This window comes from Tenrec ecaudatus, chromosome 2 (genome assembly GCF_050624435.1).
Source record: "Tenrec ecaudatus isolate mTenEca1 chromosome 2, mTenEca1.hap1, whole genome shotgun sequence".
In the NCBI taxonomy this organism is placed as follows: domain Eukaryota; kingdom Metazoa; phylum Chordata; class Mammalia; order Afrosoricida; family Tenrecidae; genus Tenrec; species Tenrec ecaudatus.
Genome location: NC_134531.1, coordinates 113,081,254 through 113,101,702, shown reverse-complemented (window position 1 = coordinate 113,101,702; position 20,449 = coordinate 113,081,254). Strand labels below are relative to the sequence as shown.

The 20,449-nt window shown below is 39.3% G+C and overlaps 1 protein-coding gene across 1 annotated transcript in view; it reads right to left on the bottom strand.

Annotated features, from left to right (window-relative positions):
- Nucleotides 1-20,449, bottom strand: part of CAMK4 (calcium/calmodulin dependent protein kinase IV) — a 297,915-nt gene that overhangs the window by 47,523 nt on the left and 229,943 nt on the right. Inside the window, exons 6-7 of the mRNA XM_075543081.1 lie at nucleotides 16,744-16,834; nucleotides 14,008-14,082 (exon numbers count right to left, since the gene is read on the bottom strand). Coding sequence (XP_075399196.1) covers nucleotides 14,008-14,082; nucleotides 16,744-16,834 — 166 coding nt within the window. The remainder of the gene's footprint in view (nucleotides 1-14,007; nucleotides 14,083-16,743; nucleotides 16,835-20,449) is intronic.

Here is a 20,449-nt window from a genome sequence, read left to right as displayed (position 1 = left end):
TGGTGTAAATCTTACAACATCTTACACTGTAAGATATGAAAATAATAATCATTTATAATTTATCAAGGGTTCATGAGGGTGGGAGGCTAGGAGAGGGAGGGAAAAAAACAGGAGCTGATATCAAGGGCTCAAGTAGAAAGAAAATGTCTTGAAAATGATGACAGCAACATATGTACAAATGTGCTTGATAGAATTGATGGATGGATTGTGATAATATCTGTAAGAGCCCCTGATAAAATGATTTATTAAAAGAAATCAAACAACACATTGCAATGTGTCAATCTGCTGCACAAGAGCTCTTTAAAATGTCGAGGGCCAAGGATGTCACTTTGAGAAAGAAAGTGTGCCTGCCTTAAGCCACGATACTTTCAATAACCTCATATGAATGTGAAGATTGGACATTGAATACGGAAGATGGAAGAAGACTTGATGCATTTGGACTCCCGTGCTGCTGAAGAATATTGAAAGTGCCGTGCATGGACTGTCAAAAGAATAAATAAATCTGTTTTGCTAAGAAGAACAGCCAGAATACTCATTAGAAAGTAGACGGCGAGTCTTCATCTCACACATGACATGCTATCAGGAGTGACCAGCCCCTGGGAAGGGGCATCACATTTTGTAATATAGAAGGGCAGCAACAATTTGGAAAACGCTTGAGGAGTCGGATTGACACAATGGCTGCAACAACGGGCTCAAACATAACAATTGTGAGGATGGCACCGGACTAGCGTTTTTCCTGTTACACATAAAGTGAGTATGAGTTAGAATTGACTTGATGATATAAACAACCAGCACCACAACAGCCCTGATAAAATTGAGGATGTTTCCTCAGGTGTGTGACTTATTTAAGCACACTCTGGAAAGGGCTATTTCCTTTTGCTAGCCTGGATCCTGCATCTGATCCCTGGCGGCCTCTGCATTGGATCTTGGGCATTCACCGCCATCCATAGCCTTCTGCAAACTGGGTACTCAGAATTAAACTTTAATACCACTCCTTCTGATCTTGGATTTTATTATTTACAATCCTTGGATCACACAGCTGGCAATAACATGTCACTGTTTTAATGCCATCACCTCGATTAGTAATCAATATTGGTAATTATAAGAGACTGCTTCAGTTATTACTCAGTACCAGTTTTCCAAACTGGCTAGCTGGCGTCTTCACACTTGGATCAAGTAAAGCAATCTCTGCATCTGATAGAAGCCAGAGAACCAGCCTCCATGGCAGTTAAAATAGAAGCACAGTGTGCACTTGCTATTACTCAGGTCTGTATAATAGCAAAGCAACAGTGCACTAAGGGGCTTATTAACACATGCACATTTTATGTATTAATATTTCATTTGACTGATGCCAATAGGATGTCTCAGACACTAACGAGGCCCTGGCAAGCAGTGAAAGAAAATAAATTCTTAACAGCTTCTGAATCTTGAAAACAAATTTTACATAAGCAGACAGTAGAAACATGAAATATGAATGTAGCTAGTTAAATTAGCTATGCTTATAAATAGCTAATTGATAATAGGTGAAAATGTTCTTTTATATAACTCATTACCATAATGGTTTCTTTTCTACTATAACAGCTTGTACTTCTCATCTGTGATTGGTGTGGGTGGGTTTGAATCATTCACGGGCTTTGATATTTAAATGCTTAAACTAATTAGGACATTTTGATAGTTAACACTGCAGTTTATTAAGCATATTTATGAGGAGCAATGGACAGATTGATTTTCCTTTTTCCTCCTCAACAGGAAGATGTTGGACTGTCTTCAATGTTGAACCCTTCAAAGACTATTTCAGGGCACTAGTTACTGATTTTATTTATCTGGACTCAAATTCTAATTTTCTGGCCTTGAATTTTGTTTGGACTGGGCACATTTCCCAGGAAATCATGACTTTTTCCTTAAACACACAGCATCTGTGATTAAAATAAAAGAAAAGATTCATGGCTTTGGGAACCCTCTGTTATTAATAGCCCAGGGAAAGGCTCTATGAATGAGACCAAATGTGTGACTTTTCCTGTTTTTTTTTTCTCCCCTGGAAAATGACACATGGTATAACATAAATACTCATGCCCTCAAAAGATAGAGTTGAAGAAGCCTTCCATTAAAGGCAGGGCTGTCACTTCTCTGTCACTTTGTTGCACTGTGGTAGCTTGCATCTTGCTCTATGTGTGGAGTTTTGCCACTGGTATTTCAAATACCAGCAGTGACCCTCATGATTGGTAGGTTTTAACAGTACTCCCAGGTTAAAACAGATCGGGAAGAAGGACCTGGAAATCCACCAAAAAAGAAAACTCTGAAAGGCCAAGGAAAGCCTTATGCACAGCAGAGAAACACTGTCTTGTGATAGTGCCCAAAGAGCAGCCCCTTAGGTTGGAAGGCATCCAAACTACAATTAGCAAAGAGCCACCTCCTCAAAGAAAACTTGACAGACATTAATGATGACGAGAGAGCAGTTTTCAGGACCTTCCTTTCCTGATGTGACATGACTCAAAATGAGAAGAAACAGCTTCACACATACATTAATAATGGAACTGTAAAATGGAAAAAGTATGAATCTAAGAAAATTGTAAATCATAAAAAATGAAATGAAATGCTTAAAACTCAATATCCTAAGAATTAAAAACAAACAAACAAAGAACAACCAAACTCACTACCATTGAGTAAATCCTAACTCATAGCAACCTTATAAAAAACTCATTGACGCTGAGTCAATACGGATGCAGGATAGAATTGCCCCTATTGGTTTCTGAGACTGTAACTCTCTGCAGAGGTAGAAGGTCTCCTCTTTCTCCTGAGAGGTATTTAGTAGTTTTGAACTGCTGAAATTGCAATTAGCAGTCCAGTGCATAATAACTCAGCCACTAGGGCTTTAGAATTAGCCATTTCAAATTTGCTAAGTCATATTCCCCACTAGGCTGGGAATGGCAAACTGAAGAGGAAAGGCATTGTATTCATTGTCAAAAAGAATATTTCCAATTCTATCTTGATTATAGTATCAAGGATACTTGATATTATCCTAGAATAATATCCATACACCTACAAGGAAGACCAAGAATTATGATGAAAAATGTAGCCAACAACCCCTAATGCCAAAACTGAAGAAATTGAAGATTTTACCACACTTTGAAGTTTGAAACTGACCAAACATATTATCGAGGTGCATTGATAATTACTGGTCATTGTAATGTGAAAGGTGAAAACAAAAATACCTCATGATCTGGAAAATATGGACTTGGTGACAGAAATGACATAAGAACTTAATGATAGAATTTTGCAGGACCAATGACTTGTGGGTTTCAAATATCTTACTTGAAGAGCAAGAAGAGCATGTGGACTTTGCCAGATGAGTACACAGGTATCAAATAGACTACATCTATGGTAAGAAATAATGGAGAAACTCAAAGCCATCTGTCAGAACAAGACTAGAGGCTGACTGTGGAAGAGACCATCAATTGCTCATATACTAATTAAAGCTGAAGCTGAATGAAATTAAAACAAGTCCACAAGAGCCAAAGGATGAATTCAAAGACCCCCAATCTGAATTTAAAGGTCCCATATGAATTCAAAGACCATCTCAAGAATAGGTTTATGCACTGAACAATAATGACTGAAGGCCAGATGAGTTGCAAGGTGATACCAAGGACATTGTACCTGAAGAACACAAAGGCCATTTAAAAGGTGAGAGAGAGAACGAAAATGTCAGAGGACGTCCTGAAATTTGCTCTTGAATGTAGGGTAGCTGAGGAAGAATGAAGAACGGATTCATTTGGATTATGGTGCTGGTGAAGAATCTGGAAAAGCACAAGCAAATCTGTCTTGGAAAAAGTACAGCAAGAATGCTTATTAGAAGAACAGATGGTGATGTCTTATCTCATGTACTTTGGATATGGTATCAGGAGAGATCAATGCCTGGGAAAGGACATGTGTTTGGCCAAAACAGAAGAGCAGCAAAAAGCAGGAAGACCTTTGACAAGATGAACTGACACAATGGCTACAGCAATTGCTCTAAACACAACAACAGAGGGGACAGTGCAACCCCAGGCAGCATTTTGCTCTGTTTGGCAGAGGGTCACTATTAACTGGAAGTAACTCAATAGCACCTAACAACAGCAGCAGCAACAGCAACAATAATAGAAGAAATCAGGAACTAAAATAGTTGTACAGGAGATTTCAAAGGAAAGCTCCAGAAGGCAAAGTCAAGTTTTACAAATATGCAAAGACCTTGAACTAGAAAACCAAAAAAGAAGAACATGTTTGGCATTTCTTAAACTAATATAACTGAAAAAAAGTAGAAACTAGGCACTGTCTGTCTAATTAAGGGTAATTGACCTTGGATGTAACTATCCTCACAACAAACTCACACTTCCTGTACATTCTATGGGTCTCAGCAGCATTTTCAAGTTAAACATAAAGTCTCTGAAAAAATCCATTCTAGAGTATGCAAAGAGATTCCCATTAGTCTTGATCTTGGGTCTTATTTATAGCTAATTCTACAAATAGTTTCCTCCTTAGCTCTGGGATTATAAAGAGACTTTTCCCCAGCTTTATCTCCCTCAAAGACATGTGGGGAGGTCAGATGCTTACAGACATCCTCCCTGAAGGCAATCAGTCTCCAGACTAAGGTAGGCCCTGCTCCCTGCTGCTGGGGACAATGGGCTAAGGCTTGACACCATTAGCTTGGTTCCTATAGGTGGGTTTACACCCTACTGATAATGGTTCTTATGGAGATCCAGAGAACAGATCAAACCTGCTCCATGATATCCAAAATTAAACTGCCATTCTGAATCTAGTATCTGCCCCTCTTGTCACAAGCATACCCCTAACCCCTCCTCTTCCTATTGCGTGTATATCCCTGGATTGTCCCCCTCTCATTGCTGTATAACCCATAGTGCAACACCTTCCTGTGATGTATGACTTAACCTGTAATTAGTGGGCTTGCATTGACCCCAAATATATATAGGCCTGAGTTAGCAATAAAAGACCGTCCTCTCTTGACTCCTCCCTGGATCCCCTCTCCTCTTCCATCCTTGCTCCCCTGTTCCCTTTCCCCTTGTTCTCCTTCCCCTCTCCCTTTCTCCATGTGGACCAGCAAGTAGGGCTGAGGTGAGTATGCAAACATGTCTGACTCCATTATTTCAATATGTTCTATCTCTCATGCTCTCGATGACTTTAATATAATATTTATATATTTCAACTGTACAATTGTGCCCATCGAACCTGTGATTAGTGGTGTGGGCAAGCCCCACCTCCAACCACACAGCCACCCCTGCTCTGTTGTCTACACTTCTTGAACTTGGGTCTTCTCTTTGAAAAATATTATTGTCTTATATTTGTAGAAGTGCAAAACATGCCGATTACAACTCCTGTGACCACTATGTTTATACCCCAAGATCAGCAGCATCCTAAATATAAATGAGTGAAATGAATTTATATATATGCATACAAATAAGGGATAGCTCCAAAATGTATTTAGAGAAGGCAATTTCAGAATGCTCTGTTTTAAAAACCACCATATATTTATTATCTTAATGCCCTCCTTGCGTTAATATGACAAGTATTAATCTGATAGGCACGGATCTTGTCCTAGCAAGGTATGTTATGGGAAATTCTCCCCGAGTACTTACTAACCCCTATGGCCAAAGTAAACTGAGCTCAATCATTTAAGAATTCAGTTTGTACAAAGCAATAGCTCATGGACTGTGGTTCTTGCAGCTGGACTAAACTCATATAACTTCCTTTTCTCAACAGTACCTTAAATTCCATGCCATTGAAGAAATTATTGATGTTATTAATGGAGTTGCTTTATGCCCTGGGGGATGATTGATAATCATAAAATGATAGTAAGACTGCTAACGTTTACCACAGTCACACATAATAACCTGTGGACAAGCAGATGGATTCTGGGCTCCAACTTAATTGTAGCGCCTATCTAAAAACAGTTAAGACATGGCTCTGCTCTATATTTTCCTTCATGAAGTAATCACTGAAGATATGGGTGCTACAGTACAGTGTGGTGAAGAAAGCAGATGATGCCCGGCTATCAATCAGAATAGTGTCTCAATTCTTGAAAGCTGGTATTCAAACACGTAGCCATCAAAGTGAGGAGTCAAATAAGACCACACGGAAGGAGCAAATCAGACTGTGTGATCCAAAGATGACAAATAACAAAATCCGAATATGCTGAAAGGAAAGGCATTAGGGCTTAAATTGTGAGCACCCAATACACATAGTGCCATGAAGGACAGTGGGAACCACCTGTAGAGAGCCTGTTCGGATCAAGCCTCTCACCGGTCCCTCTGGCCACAGTGGTGGAGGGATGAAAACAGCCTTGCTGTCATGCAGAGAGTATCATAAACGTAATTTTGGTGGATGGAACCATAGTATACTACCTGGCTAGTTCACCTCCTTCTAGATCTATCCTGTGTTTGTTCTGGGCTTAAAGATTTCTCTTGTTCCTTGACAGAAAATTTCTCTTGGCTTATTTTAATATTGCTGGTGGTCTTTCTTTTTTTTTTTTTTTGCTGCTCTGTTTATGAAGCACAGAAAGGGAGGATGTTTACAGACAATAACTGATGGAATAGCTTATTGGGGATGGGGTGGTTGAGGGAAATATGAATAATGAATATATGAAGGGGAGGATGGTGCACTAGAATTGTTGTGCTGATGTACATACAACGCTTTTTAAAAATGACTTAACTATGGAAGTGTATGATACATGAATTTTATAACAATAAAGGCATTGACAAAAGCAAGAAAATCTAGATTTATTTTTTTATATAAAAATTTGAACCTTGCTCATATAAGCACAATAATTCGTTCTTTTGGGACTTCCAAACCTGTCTGAGCCTATTCTTAATTGCACATATCTGTTTAGCATGTGAGCATGCACAAAGCCCTTTTATCTGCGCTCTTGATAACCAGACTAGCCCTGGAAGGTCAGCAGAGTGCCTTCGCCTTGCCTTTCGGATCCCTCATTGCGTTCTCTTTGCCATCACATGGCAATGTCCCTTTCCTCAGGGTCAGCTGTCTAACTCCGTGGAAGGAGCATCTTCACCACTTTCAATAGCTGAATCCCCTATTCCTCATTATATTATCTTGAAATAAAATGCATATCTGTAGGAAATAAAATAAGCAGAAAACAAGCCTCCATTACAAGGTGGCATTAAGTGTTACAAATGACTGTTTATATCAAGATCAAAAGGGCAAAATATTAGTTTTACTATCAAATTAAAGTTTTTGTTTGTATTTTTCTAATTGTATATGGGGGTATCCCCTCAAAAAACATGTTTTCCCCCAAAGCTATGTATTTACATGTTTTCCCCAAACCACCTTAGCACCTTCAAGGTACACTTCATTACACTTAATATATTTGTCAAATATGTGATTCCATTCCTGGAAACTTTTCTCAAACCAATCTGGATGGCTGACAGCACCTCCCTTGTTTTTTCCTATACCTCTTCTAAATTGTCAAATCATTGTCCTTTTACGTCCCTCTTCATTCCCAGAAACAAAACGAAGTCACATGGAGCATAGTCAGGTGAGTAAAGTACATGAGACAAGAAAGGCACGCTGCTTTTTTTGGGCCCCAAACCGATGCACTGAGATGGCTGAGTGAGCAGGTGCATTGTGGCAGTGACAAAACCCGTCCTGTCTGCCACAAATCAGGGCGCCTTTATTGCACACTGTTAGGCAATCTTTTCAGAACCTCTAAGTAGAAACCTTGATTAACAGTCTGATCTGGTGGAATGAACACCAAATGCACCATCCCCCTCACATAATAAAAACAAATGAGCACTGTTTTTTTGGGGTACCCCCTTGTATTTTTTTTAAAAAGAATGATTGAATTTAGGGTAGGTTGAATGCTTTCTCCATAGTCAAGCATTGAGTGCTTCTGATATCAGAGAGTAGGAATGAACCCGGCAATTGCTTTCTATTTTGTCTGTCTTCTTTCTCTTTCCTCCCTCTAATCCATCTGCAATGGCATCACTACTAATTTATATACATAGGCTTTGTTTAAATATATTCCCCTTATCAGAAATCTCTGCTGGATCATTGCAGTAGTTACATAATCTTGTGTCAACTGGAGGAGATTAAGAGTGAAGGGTAGAGTCAACCTGATGATGGCTCCTTGTGCACATGGCCTTCTCATGAGGATTCCGGGAATTTCCTACCTTTTTCTCCTTGGAGGTGGGCCACACTCTCACTGCTTCACATTCCTGTTGACAAGCCACCCGGAGCCATACTGATGGCAGCCAGAGCCCTGGAGATGGGTCTACCGCCACTGGATCCACAGGACTTCCCACCCCCAGCCTGTGATCTTCCTGCATTCAGCATCATTGTGAATGGCAATGTGAGTCTAAAGAGGAATATATGGACGAGTATCAGACTTATGGGCTAATCTCAGATTTTTGGACTTGATCTGGACTGGGCTGAGATGTTTTCTCGATATACAATTGTTCTTTTATATAAAGCTCTCCCTTACACACATACGAGTGTCTCTGGATTTGTTTCTCTACTCAACTCGGACTAACACAATCATCTAGAAAATAATGGCTGAATTCTATAATGCACAGACTTTCAAAAATATTGTCTACTCTGTCTTTCCAAGAATGAAACTATAAAGGATATCATCTTTTTTGGATGCCCAATCAATGCTCATGGAACCTGGAGTTAAGAGATCAGCTGATGTATCGCACTGTATATACCTGCTGCACAGACTTTTTAAAGTGTTCAAATGGAAGCATGTCACTTTGAGGATTCTGCTGTGCCTGATCCAATCCGTGGTATTTTCGATTGCTTCATATGCTTCTGGAAGTTAGACATTGAGTAAAGAAGACTGAAGGATAATCTATACATTTGAATTATGGTGTGGCAAAGAATATTGAAAGAGCTGTGGACTACACAAAGAACAAATAAATCGGTCTTGGAGGAAGGGCAGCTAGAATGCTCCTTCGAAGCAAACATGGTGAGACTTCATTTCATGTACTTTAGATATGTTGTCAGGAGAAATCAGTCCTTAGAAAAAGACATCATGTTTGGTAGGTTGGATGGGCAGCAAAGAAAAAAAAAAGGGAGACACTTAACAAAATGGATCGACGCAGTGCCCGTCCATAATGTATGATCCATTAGTATCCAGACCAAATGCCCCTCCTGTGTAAATATCCTGTCAAGTGAGATTAATCACTTCCTCTTCCCTGTGTCCTGAGCCCTGGGCGCAGATCAATACTGGAGAACTTATCTCATAATACCTTTGAAAGAGGAAATCACACTGTATTCCTGTAACTAACGCCAATGCTTAATATGAACTGGATTAGACAGTCAGTGTTGGTTTCATCTGTGAATGAATCCATCAGTCATGCAATGACCACTCTCTACTACTACAAAAAATAACTGCTCTTGTTTTTATCCAAACCCTTGAAAATGTGCTTAGTCACAGAAAGTGCCTGGGAAGATCATTTCATGTCATCTCTTCTAAATATTCTTATTCTAGGGCTGCTCAATTCTCTCAGAAAATTGTTCCAACCTACCCAGCTCTTAGTAATACTTAGTATTTTGTATTAGATAACAATCATGACATTTCCCATCAGCAGCTTTCTTTCTGCATGTCAACTTTAATTTGTTTTCTCAATTTTCTTTTGATTCGCCTAGGTATTGATCACTATTACTGACCCTCAAAGGGGCTTTGGTGGTGCAGTGGGTGAAGCATCGGGCTATCGACAAGGTCCGAAGTAGAACCTTCCAGCTGCTCTATGGGAGGCTAGAGCCTCAGAAACCCCATAAAGCACCCGACTCTGGTAGGTGCAGTTGCAATACGTTGGAGTCAATGGCAGCTGATTTGCTTTGTCATTTATTGGTCTTACATGGCAATCTCATTAGAAACTAATTCAGAACCACCACCCCCAACCTGGGAGACATGAAATAAATCAGGAAGGACAATAAGTACATATACTTTAGAGACATTAGGAGGAAGGGTCATGGGCAGGCTAAGAAAAATAACTCAAAAGGTAAAAACACTTCTAGGAGCAGGTATAGTTTAAAAGTTGTCACATATTTTCCCCTAGGTATGAAGACCTTACTATGTAAATCTGTGGAAAAACAGTGCTTTTTCTAATACAACATCCTTTCTTAATAACAGACCTTAAATTCATTTGATGAACCAACATAGCCAGCCAAAAGACTACTTCCTGTTGTCTGTTGTAGATAACAAAATAGTGCAGGATAATAAAATATTGCTGGAGTACACATGCAGTTCTTCAGAAAATCTACTTAATGGAGAAAATTATACTCTTCTTTAAGGAGCCATCATGGCACAAGTTCAGCAGTTCAAAAACCCCGGCCACTCAGATAGGGAAAGATGAGGTTGTTTGCTTCCATATACATTTGCAGCTATTCCAACCCTCACTGTTTTTATTGTGTCCTTCACTGAAAATCTTAGTCTGTACAAGTGAGCAATCCATGTATTTCTGTCTAAACAGCTTCCCTCTGTTCATAGTTATTTCCCTGTCTTCAGCAGTATTTTAAATTCTATACAATTGGTCAAATTAATGATACTATCAATAGAATTATCATATGCTCCATGAAGATGATTTATAAAGCTCTCCAAAAAAAAAAAAAGGATAAAGAGGTCTCTAGAGTGGACCAGGGTCATAAAGAAACCATAGTTATGTGAATGGATTTTAAGTTTGCACTTAATCATATAATCTCCAACAATTCATTTTTATGATGTGGCCTTACTTAATACTTGCTCTCACGAAGAGGTCACTGAAGATACGGGTCCTACACCAAAGTGTGGTGAAGAACTTAGGTGGTGCCCGACTATCGGAAAGAATAGCTTCTGGAATCTTAAAGACTTATCTTCAATCAAGCAGCCATCTAAGTGAGGTACCAGCTAGGTCCACACTGAAGAACAGCCTGTGTGGCCCAGGGAATATAAATAATAAGATCCAAGATCAGAGGAGGAATTGGTATTAAAGTTTAAATTCTGCACAACCAGTTTGTCAAAGGCTATAGATGAGAATGAAGTCCTAAAATCCATTTGCAAGGCCCCACATGGATTAAGCCTCTGGGAAATAACCTCTGACCACTGACTAGAACTGTAAACAGCCTTGCTATCAGACTCAGTCCACGGGAAAGTGGACTAATGCAGATGCAGTTAGGTTAAAAGTTAGCACCCTATCATTTGTTCTCCATTTTGGTCCATTTTAAATTTGTTCTAGTAATTATGTTCTGCTTTCTTTTGGATTGAGGTTTCTCTCCATTTATTTTGTTATTGTTCTTGGTGGGTTTTTTCTTTTTATGTATATTTTTCTTTACATGAAATCCAAAATAGGTAAATTTATAGAGATAGTAGCTGGATTAATAGTTTCTTAGGGTTATGATCGAGGAGGAGTTTGGGGGAAGATCCAGAGCTAGTAATAATGGGTACAACACAGGGAAAAAGGCCTAAAATTTATTATGGTGATGATTAGACACCTCTTTTAAATATTCTTAAATCATTAAATTGTATGACACGTGAATTATATGTCAATAAAACTATTATATTAAAAAAAAGATTTACAGCTTCAAATACCCTATGTGGGGTCACTGTGCATCAACACTGGCTCCATGGCACGGGGGGTTGTTTGTTTGTTTCTGTGTTTAGCCTTTTTTCTTTCCTCCTGCTCAGAATGCAAACGTAATACCCGAGTCCATGCAGCCACTTTAGACGGTGAGGCAATGTGTTAAAGAATAGCCACGCAGCAAGACAGAAAGGGTCCGTAATGCTACAGACAAAGAGACCCACACTACTTGTAGAGCCATATGCATAACCCACCAGCAATGCCTAGCTCTAGATTTCCTCAAATGTTAGAAAAATAGATGCCTATCTTGTTTAAGCTACAAATCAATTTAGAAAGGGGCTTCAAAGGTTTGTGGGAAAAAATTCCATTACATTTTAATTCTATTTTTCTATGATCTTTTAAAAGCTGCTTAGCATTACTCTGGGCCTTATGTACCAGAACAAGTATATGTGACACAAAGTAAAGAAATAGATAGATAGGATAACCTAATTTTAAGTAATTATTAAATGTATAAACTGAGCTGCAAGGATAGCATTTCTAAATTCACTAGGAAAATTGATTATTTGAAAAATTACAATATTTATATAAACAAATACTATTTATATAAACATTTGGACAAAGATCTCCACTCATCTGTCAGTTTACCATACTGGTGTGGCTTGGCTGTTGCTGCGACACTGGATGCTATTCTACCAGTACTTCATCTATCAGCAAGGTGACCCGCAGTGAACTGGTTTCTGTGGAGCTTCCCGACTCAGGACGGGTTCAAAAAACTCACTGCCATCTAGCTGATCCTAATTCATAATGACCCTATAGGACAGGGTAGAATTGTCCCTTTGAGTTTCTGAGACTTTTACATCTTTCTGAGACAGACAGCCTCATTTTCATTCCATGGAGCAGTTAGTAGGTTCAAACTGCTGACCTTGCAATTAGCAGCTCAATGAGTAGAACCTTATACCCTCCAGCCTCTTTAAGAAGAGATTAGGAAGAAAAAATAGGTGTACATTTTGGAGGGATTAGCCACCACAAACCTATGATTGACAGCAGAACGCTGCCTGATAAAGTGCCAGAAGATGAGCTCCTCAGTTTGGAAGGCACTGAAAATACAACCGGGAAAGAGCTGCCTCCTCAAGGTGGAGTCCACCCTACTGATGTCGACGGAAGACAGCTTTCAGGACCTTTGTTTGTTGATGGGATACAGTTCAAGATGCGAAGAAACAGCTGCCAACATCTACTAATAATTAGAATGTGGGAGGTATGAAGAATGAAACTAGGAAAATTAGAAGTTGTCAAGAATGAAACAGAACACACAAAAATTGATATCCTAGGGATCTGTGAGCTGAATTGACTCAAGATTAGCCATCTTGAGTTGGGCAATCATGATTTACTGTGCCAGGAAAGGTAATTTCAAGATCAATGGCATTACCCTTATCAGCAAAAAGAATATTTTAAGATCTTTTTAAAGCACAATTATGTCTGTGAGAAGATAAAATCAAGGATAATCAATTACTACATTATTACAGGTATTATTCCAATTTATACAGCAAGTGTTAAAACCACTGATGAAGAATTAAAAGAATTATACCAATGTGGTCTGCATTTGTCTTAGAGAGGTTAGGCCAGAGGCATCAAATATAACTGGAGATTTCCCCTTTGTTCCATTACCCATCAAACGGTTGCTAAGAGGTTTTCAGATATGCCACTAGTATTTCAAACACTATAGTAGACAGACTAAGAAGAAAGAGCTCCCAATATGTATTGTTAAGATGATCACATGAAAACTCTTTTGTATCACAATAGAACATTGCTAAATAGAGTGTTGGAAGATGAGGACCCGAGGTTGGAAGGCACAAAAAGACACAGTGGCCACAACGATGGATGCCAACAGACTACTGATGAGGAAGATAGTGCAGGACACGGCGGTTCTTCCTGCTGTCGTGCACGGGGTCCCGGGGAGCCAGAGGTGACAGCAAAGCAACCAACAGCACCTCCTCCACTCCCATGGTTGTCACACGTGTTCGCGAACAGCCTCCCGAGGAAAAGCAAATGAAGAAAGTGGTAAAGGGCTCACAGTTTCCATTCCCCACACAACTCTGCTTTTCCCTGGTCCGCTTCCCCAGGACCTATTTTTCTACTCCTGAGTTGGTCACTGGCAAACTACTGCCAAAAGACAGGGTCAGTGTACCCAGCCTTCTTTCTCAGGTTTCCCTCTGCCCCAGCTGTTCTAACAGAGGTGGCAAGTGAAAGCCACGTGACCTCTCCTGCTGAGCAGGAGGTGGTTTGGATATCAATGATATGCTTTAGGTATGGTTGGAAATGCAAATAGAAGTATAAATAATGAACATTCATTTACAAATAGAAGTATAAATAATGAAAATTCGAACGTTTGGAACAAAACAGATTTCAAATGACAACCAATGTGAAATCACAGTATTCTACCACATACCGCAGTACCCCGGGGTTCCACATACTGTCTTCATGAGCACTTGATGTTCCACAATCTTAGAGAGTCCGAAATCAGCTGACAACAAAAGAAAACAGGTTGATGAAACAAGTCCCTTGGACAAATGCGTTCCTTTGTTATTGAAGATGAAACGGATTTGGCTTTGTGTTTGAGGGCAGATGGGGGTGGGTGGTCACCTGGGTAAAGAAGTTAAAGAAAGCTAAAATCTTGCTTTAACCTGCAGTAATAATGACTTCTCAATACACTTTATACTTCTCCATAATTCTCGGATTTTAGTCAATAAGCTATCGTTTTCTTAAAATAATGGTTATAGTAGTTATATTTTAAATCTGAGATTTATGGCATAGTATATAATTAGGGGTATAATTCAATCCATTAGGGATTTTAAAAAAATCTAAAAGTTCATTCTGCTTGAAAAGAAATAATGTTATTTCCTAGCGTATTTGACAGATAAGAATTTACTCTCATCTAAAGAATAGAGACCATTTTTCTTTCAAAAACATCCTTTCTATTTATTCCTCAGAATTATTACCTTAGTAAAATATGACCCCAAACTGCTGGCATTATGAGCTATTTGCCGCACGACATCATTCTCACTCAGGAGCCATCAGGAAACCCTTCGGGCTATTCTTCCTGAGAGGCAGGTGCAGAAGTGATGCCATTTTAGACTTCAAAGGTAAACCCACCTTTCCACTGAGGTGCTGATCCCTATCAGCAAAAGCAGCAAGAAGCCTTTCAGCAAGAAAGGCTCCGCTGCCTAAATTATTATCTAGCTATCCATTTAAAGACATTTCTTGAAGGAAGAAATCTTTGGAAGTGATGTCAAAGGAAAGGGAGCCCTGCTGTCCGCAGCCTTTCAGGGGTGATTATGAGAACACGCTGGCTGCCAGCAGGGCTTTCAGGACTTTTTTGTTAAGTTCCTACCTTCATAAAGCACATTATGTTGTCTGAGCTCTTCCAAGCCATGTACCACTTCGTCCTCAAAGGTGTTCACACTTGTAAATGTAGTGAACTCATTGGAGGAACATTATAAAAGATGGCATCCGAAGAGCAATGCCCTTGGCAGAATGCAATGCCAGCCCTAGTAAGGAGAATGCGCTGGAAATAAAGATGTTCTGCTTTTGGAAGTGATGGTTGACTTAAGGAGGGACACAAAGGGTAACCCGCGATGTAGTTCTAAAATGCTGAGGTAGGGGCTCTCTGAGCTGCTTGAGAAAACCTGATGGTTAAAGCACTTGGGTGCAAACCAATAGTTGCTCTTTCCTAAACGTACTCGGCCAGCCCTGGGCTCACCCCGGGATCGCTGCAAACCACACTACCTCCTGCAAAAGAGGACCTGGTTCCTCCTCCTGCGGAACCACATTTCTGTGGGGAGGTGTTCACATAAACACATTAAACAGAACCTAGACTCATGAATATGCACCTAAGCATTTTGGGTCAGTGTTCTGGATTCATTAAAATAAAGCTCCAATGACTTGGAAGAATGAAAGTCAATAAACAAAATAATAAATTTTGTCTAGTTCCTCCATCCCCGCCACACCCCCACACCCCACACCCCCACACCCCACACCCCCACCACCAAAAATTGTTACATTCATCTGGTGGTGAGTCAAAAAGTATTGCTACATGATCGTAGTGCCCGTTATTAACACAATGTGAAGTTACTGTTTCTCCACATAACCTCTGCTTAGGTAGATGCACTTCTGACGGTGTTGTTGCCATCTCTCCAACACATCCAAGATAGGTTCTGCACTCTTTAATACTCCACCAAAATGCAGATTCTGCATCTTTCAGGGCGCAGACTGTGCTAGAAAGGTTGTGGAGTTCACGGGGTCCACTGACTTTCAGACAGCCTGTGCTACCCTTGAAGAATGAGCCGGTGCGTTCTTGTGACGGCAAACATTTCCTTAGAACAAATTTCCTGGCCTTTTCCCACCCATACAGTTTTAAGTTTCTTAAATATCATTCATAATTAGTTTTTATGATCATTCTCCATCCTTCAAGAAAATCTAACAAAACTGTCGCTTTGGAATTCTTCTAAGAAATAGTCAATATCGCCTTATGAGCTGGCCTCTCTGCTTTGAATATAACTGGTTCAACCGATCCCCTCAGACTACTGCATGTTGATTGGACTTATTTTCTTAAGTCATGCTAATGAAACTATGACAAGCGTATTCTTTTTAAAAAGCTTGTCTGCAGCCCTCCCCTGATTAGAGACACATGCTTAACCACGATTTTTACTTTTTGAAACAAATGCAGATATGATCTGGTCCCTTTGTAGCATTACCCTTTCACTCAGCCTTGTCTAGACGCATGCACAAAATGCAAGGCGCGGTCTGGGTTTGTGAGTCCTTCTTGTCCGAATCAACTAGAGTGCAGTGGATTGAGTTTGGTGGGTTGGATAGATGGAAATCTCCAAAGTTCACCTTTACAGAAGCATTTCTTCAAAACGTTTACTGCAGGGTTGTGTGAGGGGGGTGGTGGTGGGGTGGGGTTTAGGGTCAAATAAACTAACCTCTTAACATTATTCTCCAAGTTAATATTACTATTCCAGGACAGAGAGCACAAACTTCCCGAACCGTGCATTATTACTTTATAGATTCTAATTATTCAGGAAAATTTAGTGAAAACACAACTGGATTAAGAAATATTTAGAAATGCCAGAGTATGAATTGATCCTTCTCGTCTAAGACAAGGGGTCGTAGGAAAATTTCTCACCAATTTTGAGCGGGGCATCTGGGGCTGGAGTTGCATAGAGAAGATTCTCTGGTTTCAAGTCACGGTGGACAATCCCATTTTCATGCAGGTACTACATAGAAATGATGAGAGTGCAATAGTTGTATAATTACATTTATGTTTCCAATATGTATACTGAATCATTTTCATGACAACAGTGATATTTACTAAGCATATATGAGGTAACAAAGAAATCACACAGGAAATATATTTTACATTTACCATCATTAGAGATGGTTTAGTTACTTAAAACGGAAATGAAATAAAATTGTGTAGAACTCATTCCTGAAATGAAATATTTACTCCTCAAAGGACATCTATCTATCCATTTAAAAATTTTATTGGTACATAATCCACATATCATCTAATCCAATAGCCCAAACATATCGAGAAGAGTTGTACAATCATTACCACAATTTAGAACATTTTCTTCTTTGACTGGTTTTAGATCATTTCTCCAACCTCCTCCCCAGCCATACCCTCAAGTAACTATTAATTTAGTCTCTATAGATTTATCTATCCTGGATATAATATACAGAAAAGCACACTAAAACAAAAACATTTTTACTAAAAAACAAAAAACAACAACTACACAATAAAACAGAGATAAACCTCAATTGAAAGGAGAGCATAAAGTATTAAAAACTAGAACAAATCTAAAATGAGTCAAAAGGGAGTTCAAATGATAAAGTTTAATTTTAATCTAATTGTGTCTGCAAAAATCCACTTTCCAATCTACTGCATAACAGTGAGGCTGATCCCATCTTTGGTCCGGGGTCCGAGGGGTTTGTTGGAGCCTTAATCTATGTGCACCACCCTCTGAACGGAAACCGCTCCATTTAAAAAAAAAACACAAATTTTGAATGGGTCAAAAAGAGACCAAATGATAAGACATTACATTTCAACCTACCTATATCTGACATAATTGACTTTACAGCGGTTTGTACCTGATAACCAGGCTACTCACATCCCTCAGCTATGACCAGCGGGAACTCACTGGCGGCTTCATCTCGTGCAACCCCCTGCAAATGGATGTTGGGTTACCACTGTCATCCATCTCTTTCTGAAAACCAGGTGTTCAAAATTTAAGCTTTGCTACCATTCTGTCCTTCAGATTTGGGTGATATTTTGTAAAATCCTTGGAATACAGGCTGGTGTTCTACTGTATGGACTTAGTTGACACCTCACTTAGATGGCTGCTTGTTTAAATAGAAGCCTTTTAAGACTCGAGATACTATTCTTTATTCTATCTGGACACCGTCTAGTTTCTTCACGACGCTTTGCTACAGCACCCTTCACTTCAGTGATCTCCTCATGAAGGTGAGCATCTACCAGGACAGGTCATAAGAATTAATTGTAAGAGACACACACTTCAGCAAATGGAGCTAAAAAATTGGATAACCATCTGCAGAAGAATCAAACAGAGCACATACTTCACCCCATGTGCAAAAATGAATTCAAGGTAGATTGATGAGATACCTACATGATTAGATACCTTCAGAGTTATAAGAATCATCAGTGAGAAAATTGGGACAGACTTAAAGGCCCTATTATAGGGCATACATAAACTACTAAATATAATAAAGGAATTACACCCAATAGAAGACAATCAATTCAAAACAACAATGAGATATCATCTTATATCCACAACAATAATTCAATTAAAAGCCCCAGAACAACAAATGCTGGAGAGGGAATGTGGGAAATTAGAAATCTTATACACTGGTGTTGGGTTTGTAAATTATGTGTGATCATTGTGAAGTTCTATGGTGATACCCCCCAAAACTGGGGATAGAATACCATTCGACCCAACAATAGCCCAAAGAAATATGAGACACACCACAAACAGACATTTGCTTTCTTATGTTCATTGCAGCACAGTTCAAAGAATATTAATTGCAGTTGTCCTTTTGTATATTACCACTGCTGCTGGCAATGGCTAATTATTAATACAATGAAGGCAAGATTGTATGCATTTTAGTTTGTTTGGTTTACTATGTGAAAATAGTCTTAGAAATTCACATAATACCTACAGAAATCACGAGCACTGTCTGAACAGACATTAAAATGTGAGTACACCTTGTCCTCACTTACTGACATGGTTAGTTTCAAAAGAGCAGGTTGTGAAAAGGAGAGATAACCACATCAGATAACCAAAAAAAGAATTACTGCTGTCAATCAATATTACACTATTGCAGATTCTATCATTACATAACTGCCAAACTACTGAGAATTGTGGTCCAGTCAAGCTGACACGCAGTCTTCACCATCACGGCCAGCATTATTCTCACCTTGCACTTTGACATTCGTTATCACTGCCAGATGAATGTCACTAATGTGCAAAAGGTTGCCTATTAGAATTCCAAATTAGTGTTGTTAATTTGAAATCTCAGATAATGAGCTAGTCACTAAAAGAGCATTAATCTAGTTAGTACAGAAATTGCAGATTTAATATGGCATTAGACTCAGTACCATAGACCCTCTGAGAGTTAGTAAATTCAACTATCAGTGTAGATATAAAGGCTTAGAGTTAGGATGAATCTTAAATTTATCATCTCTACTTACCCCATTCACTTCATTATTTTTTTAAAATTGAATTTCATCATAAAAGTAATAATATTCATCGCAATGAATAAAGGGCTTCCTAGAACATCTCAAGAACAGATTTGATGGGTCAAACACTAATTAGCTTAGAGAAACACAAAGTTATCAAGATCATACTATGTACAACAAGCAAATTGTCATTTAAAAAACAGGAAAAAAAGAGACTAAGGTAGATACCAGAAGAAATTCTGAAGTGTTCTCTTAAACATAGTGTAGCTAAAGCAAATGGAAGGAATGGTGGGTACAAGAGTTCAATGGAAGATTTCAAAAAGCAGCTTAAGAAGACAAAGAATTATCATAAAATATGCAAAGGCCTGCATTCAGAAAGTCAAAAAGGAAGAACACAGTTACACTGAAAGAGAAATGGAGAAAAAAATTGACACACTCAAAGATTTGATGTTGCAAACTATTGACTGGTGCTGCCAGCACTAAAAGAAGATGGAAGGAATGCAGTCACTGTTCCAAAAGGAGTGATCAACTGTCATCCATGGCGAGGAGCCTAGGAGGGGGGTAACCCCCGAAATAGCAGAAAAGAGCTCCGCTGGTGGAACTTCCACAGTACACACTTCTCCTGCTAGATGAACATCGAGCAACTCGCTCCGAGTCAGTGCACCCAGTGTTGTCTCCTCAGCAGGTTCTCTCTGGTCACAGTGAATTTTTTTGTAAAAAGCAGTTTTGCCCGAACCTCATTTTTTGTGATGGCCGATTCAAGAGAACAGCGTGTGGCTGTGAAATTTTGTTTCCTGTTAGAGCAAAGTGCTGCAGAAACGGTTGTGATGTTGGACACAGGTTACAAGGGAAGCACTATGGAAAACATTCCAGTGTGTGAGTGGGTTTCCCCTTTTAAAAGGTGAAATGTTGACTGATGACAAGCCTCATTAAGGACATCTGTCAACTTCACAAATGGATGAAAATGTCCACTCACAGTGCATTTAGCGTTTGTTCCACCAGGTCAGACTGCTAATCAAGCTTTCTATTTAGAGGTTCTGAAAAGAGTGCGTTACAGTGTGCAACAAAACAGGCCTGATTTGTGGCAGATGGGGACTGGTTTTGCCACCACAACAATGCACCTGCTCACACAGTC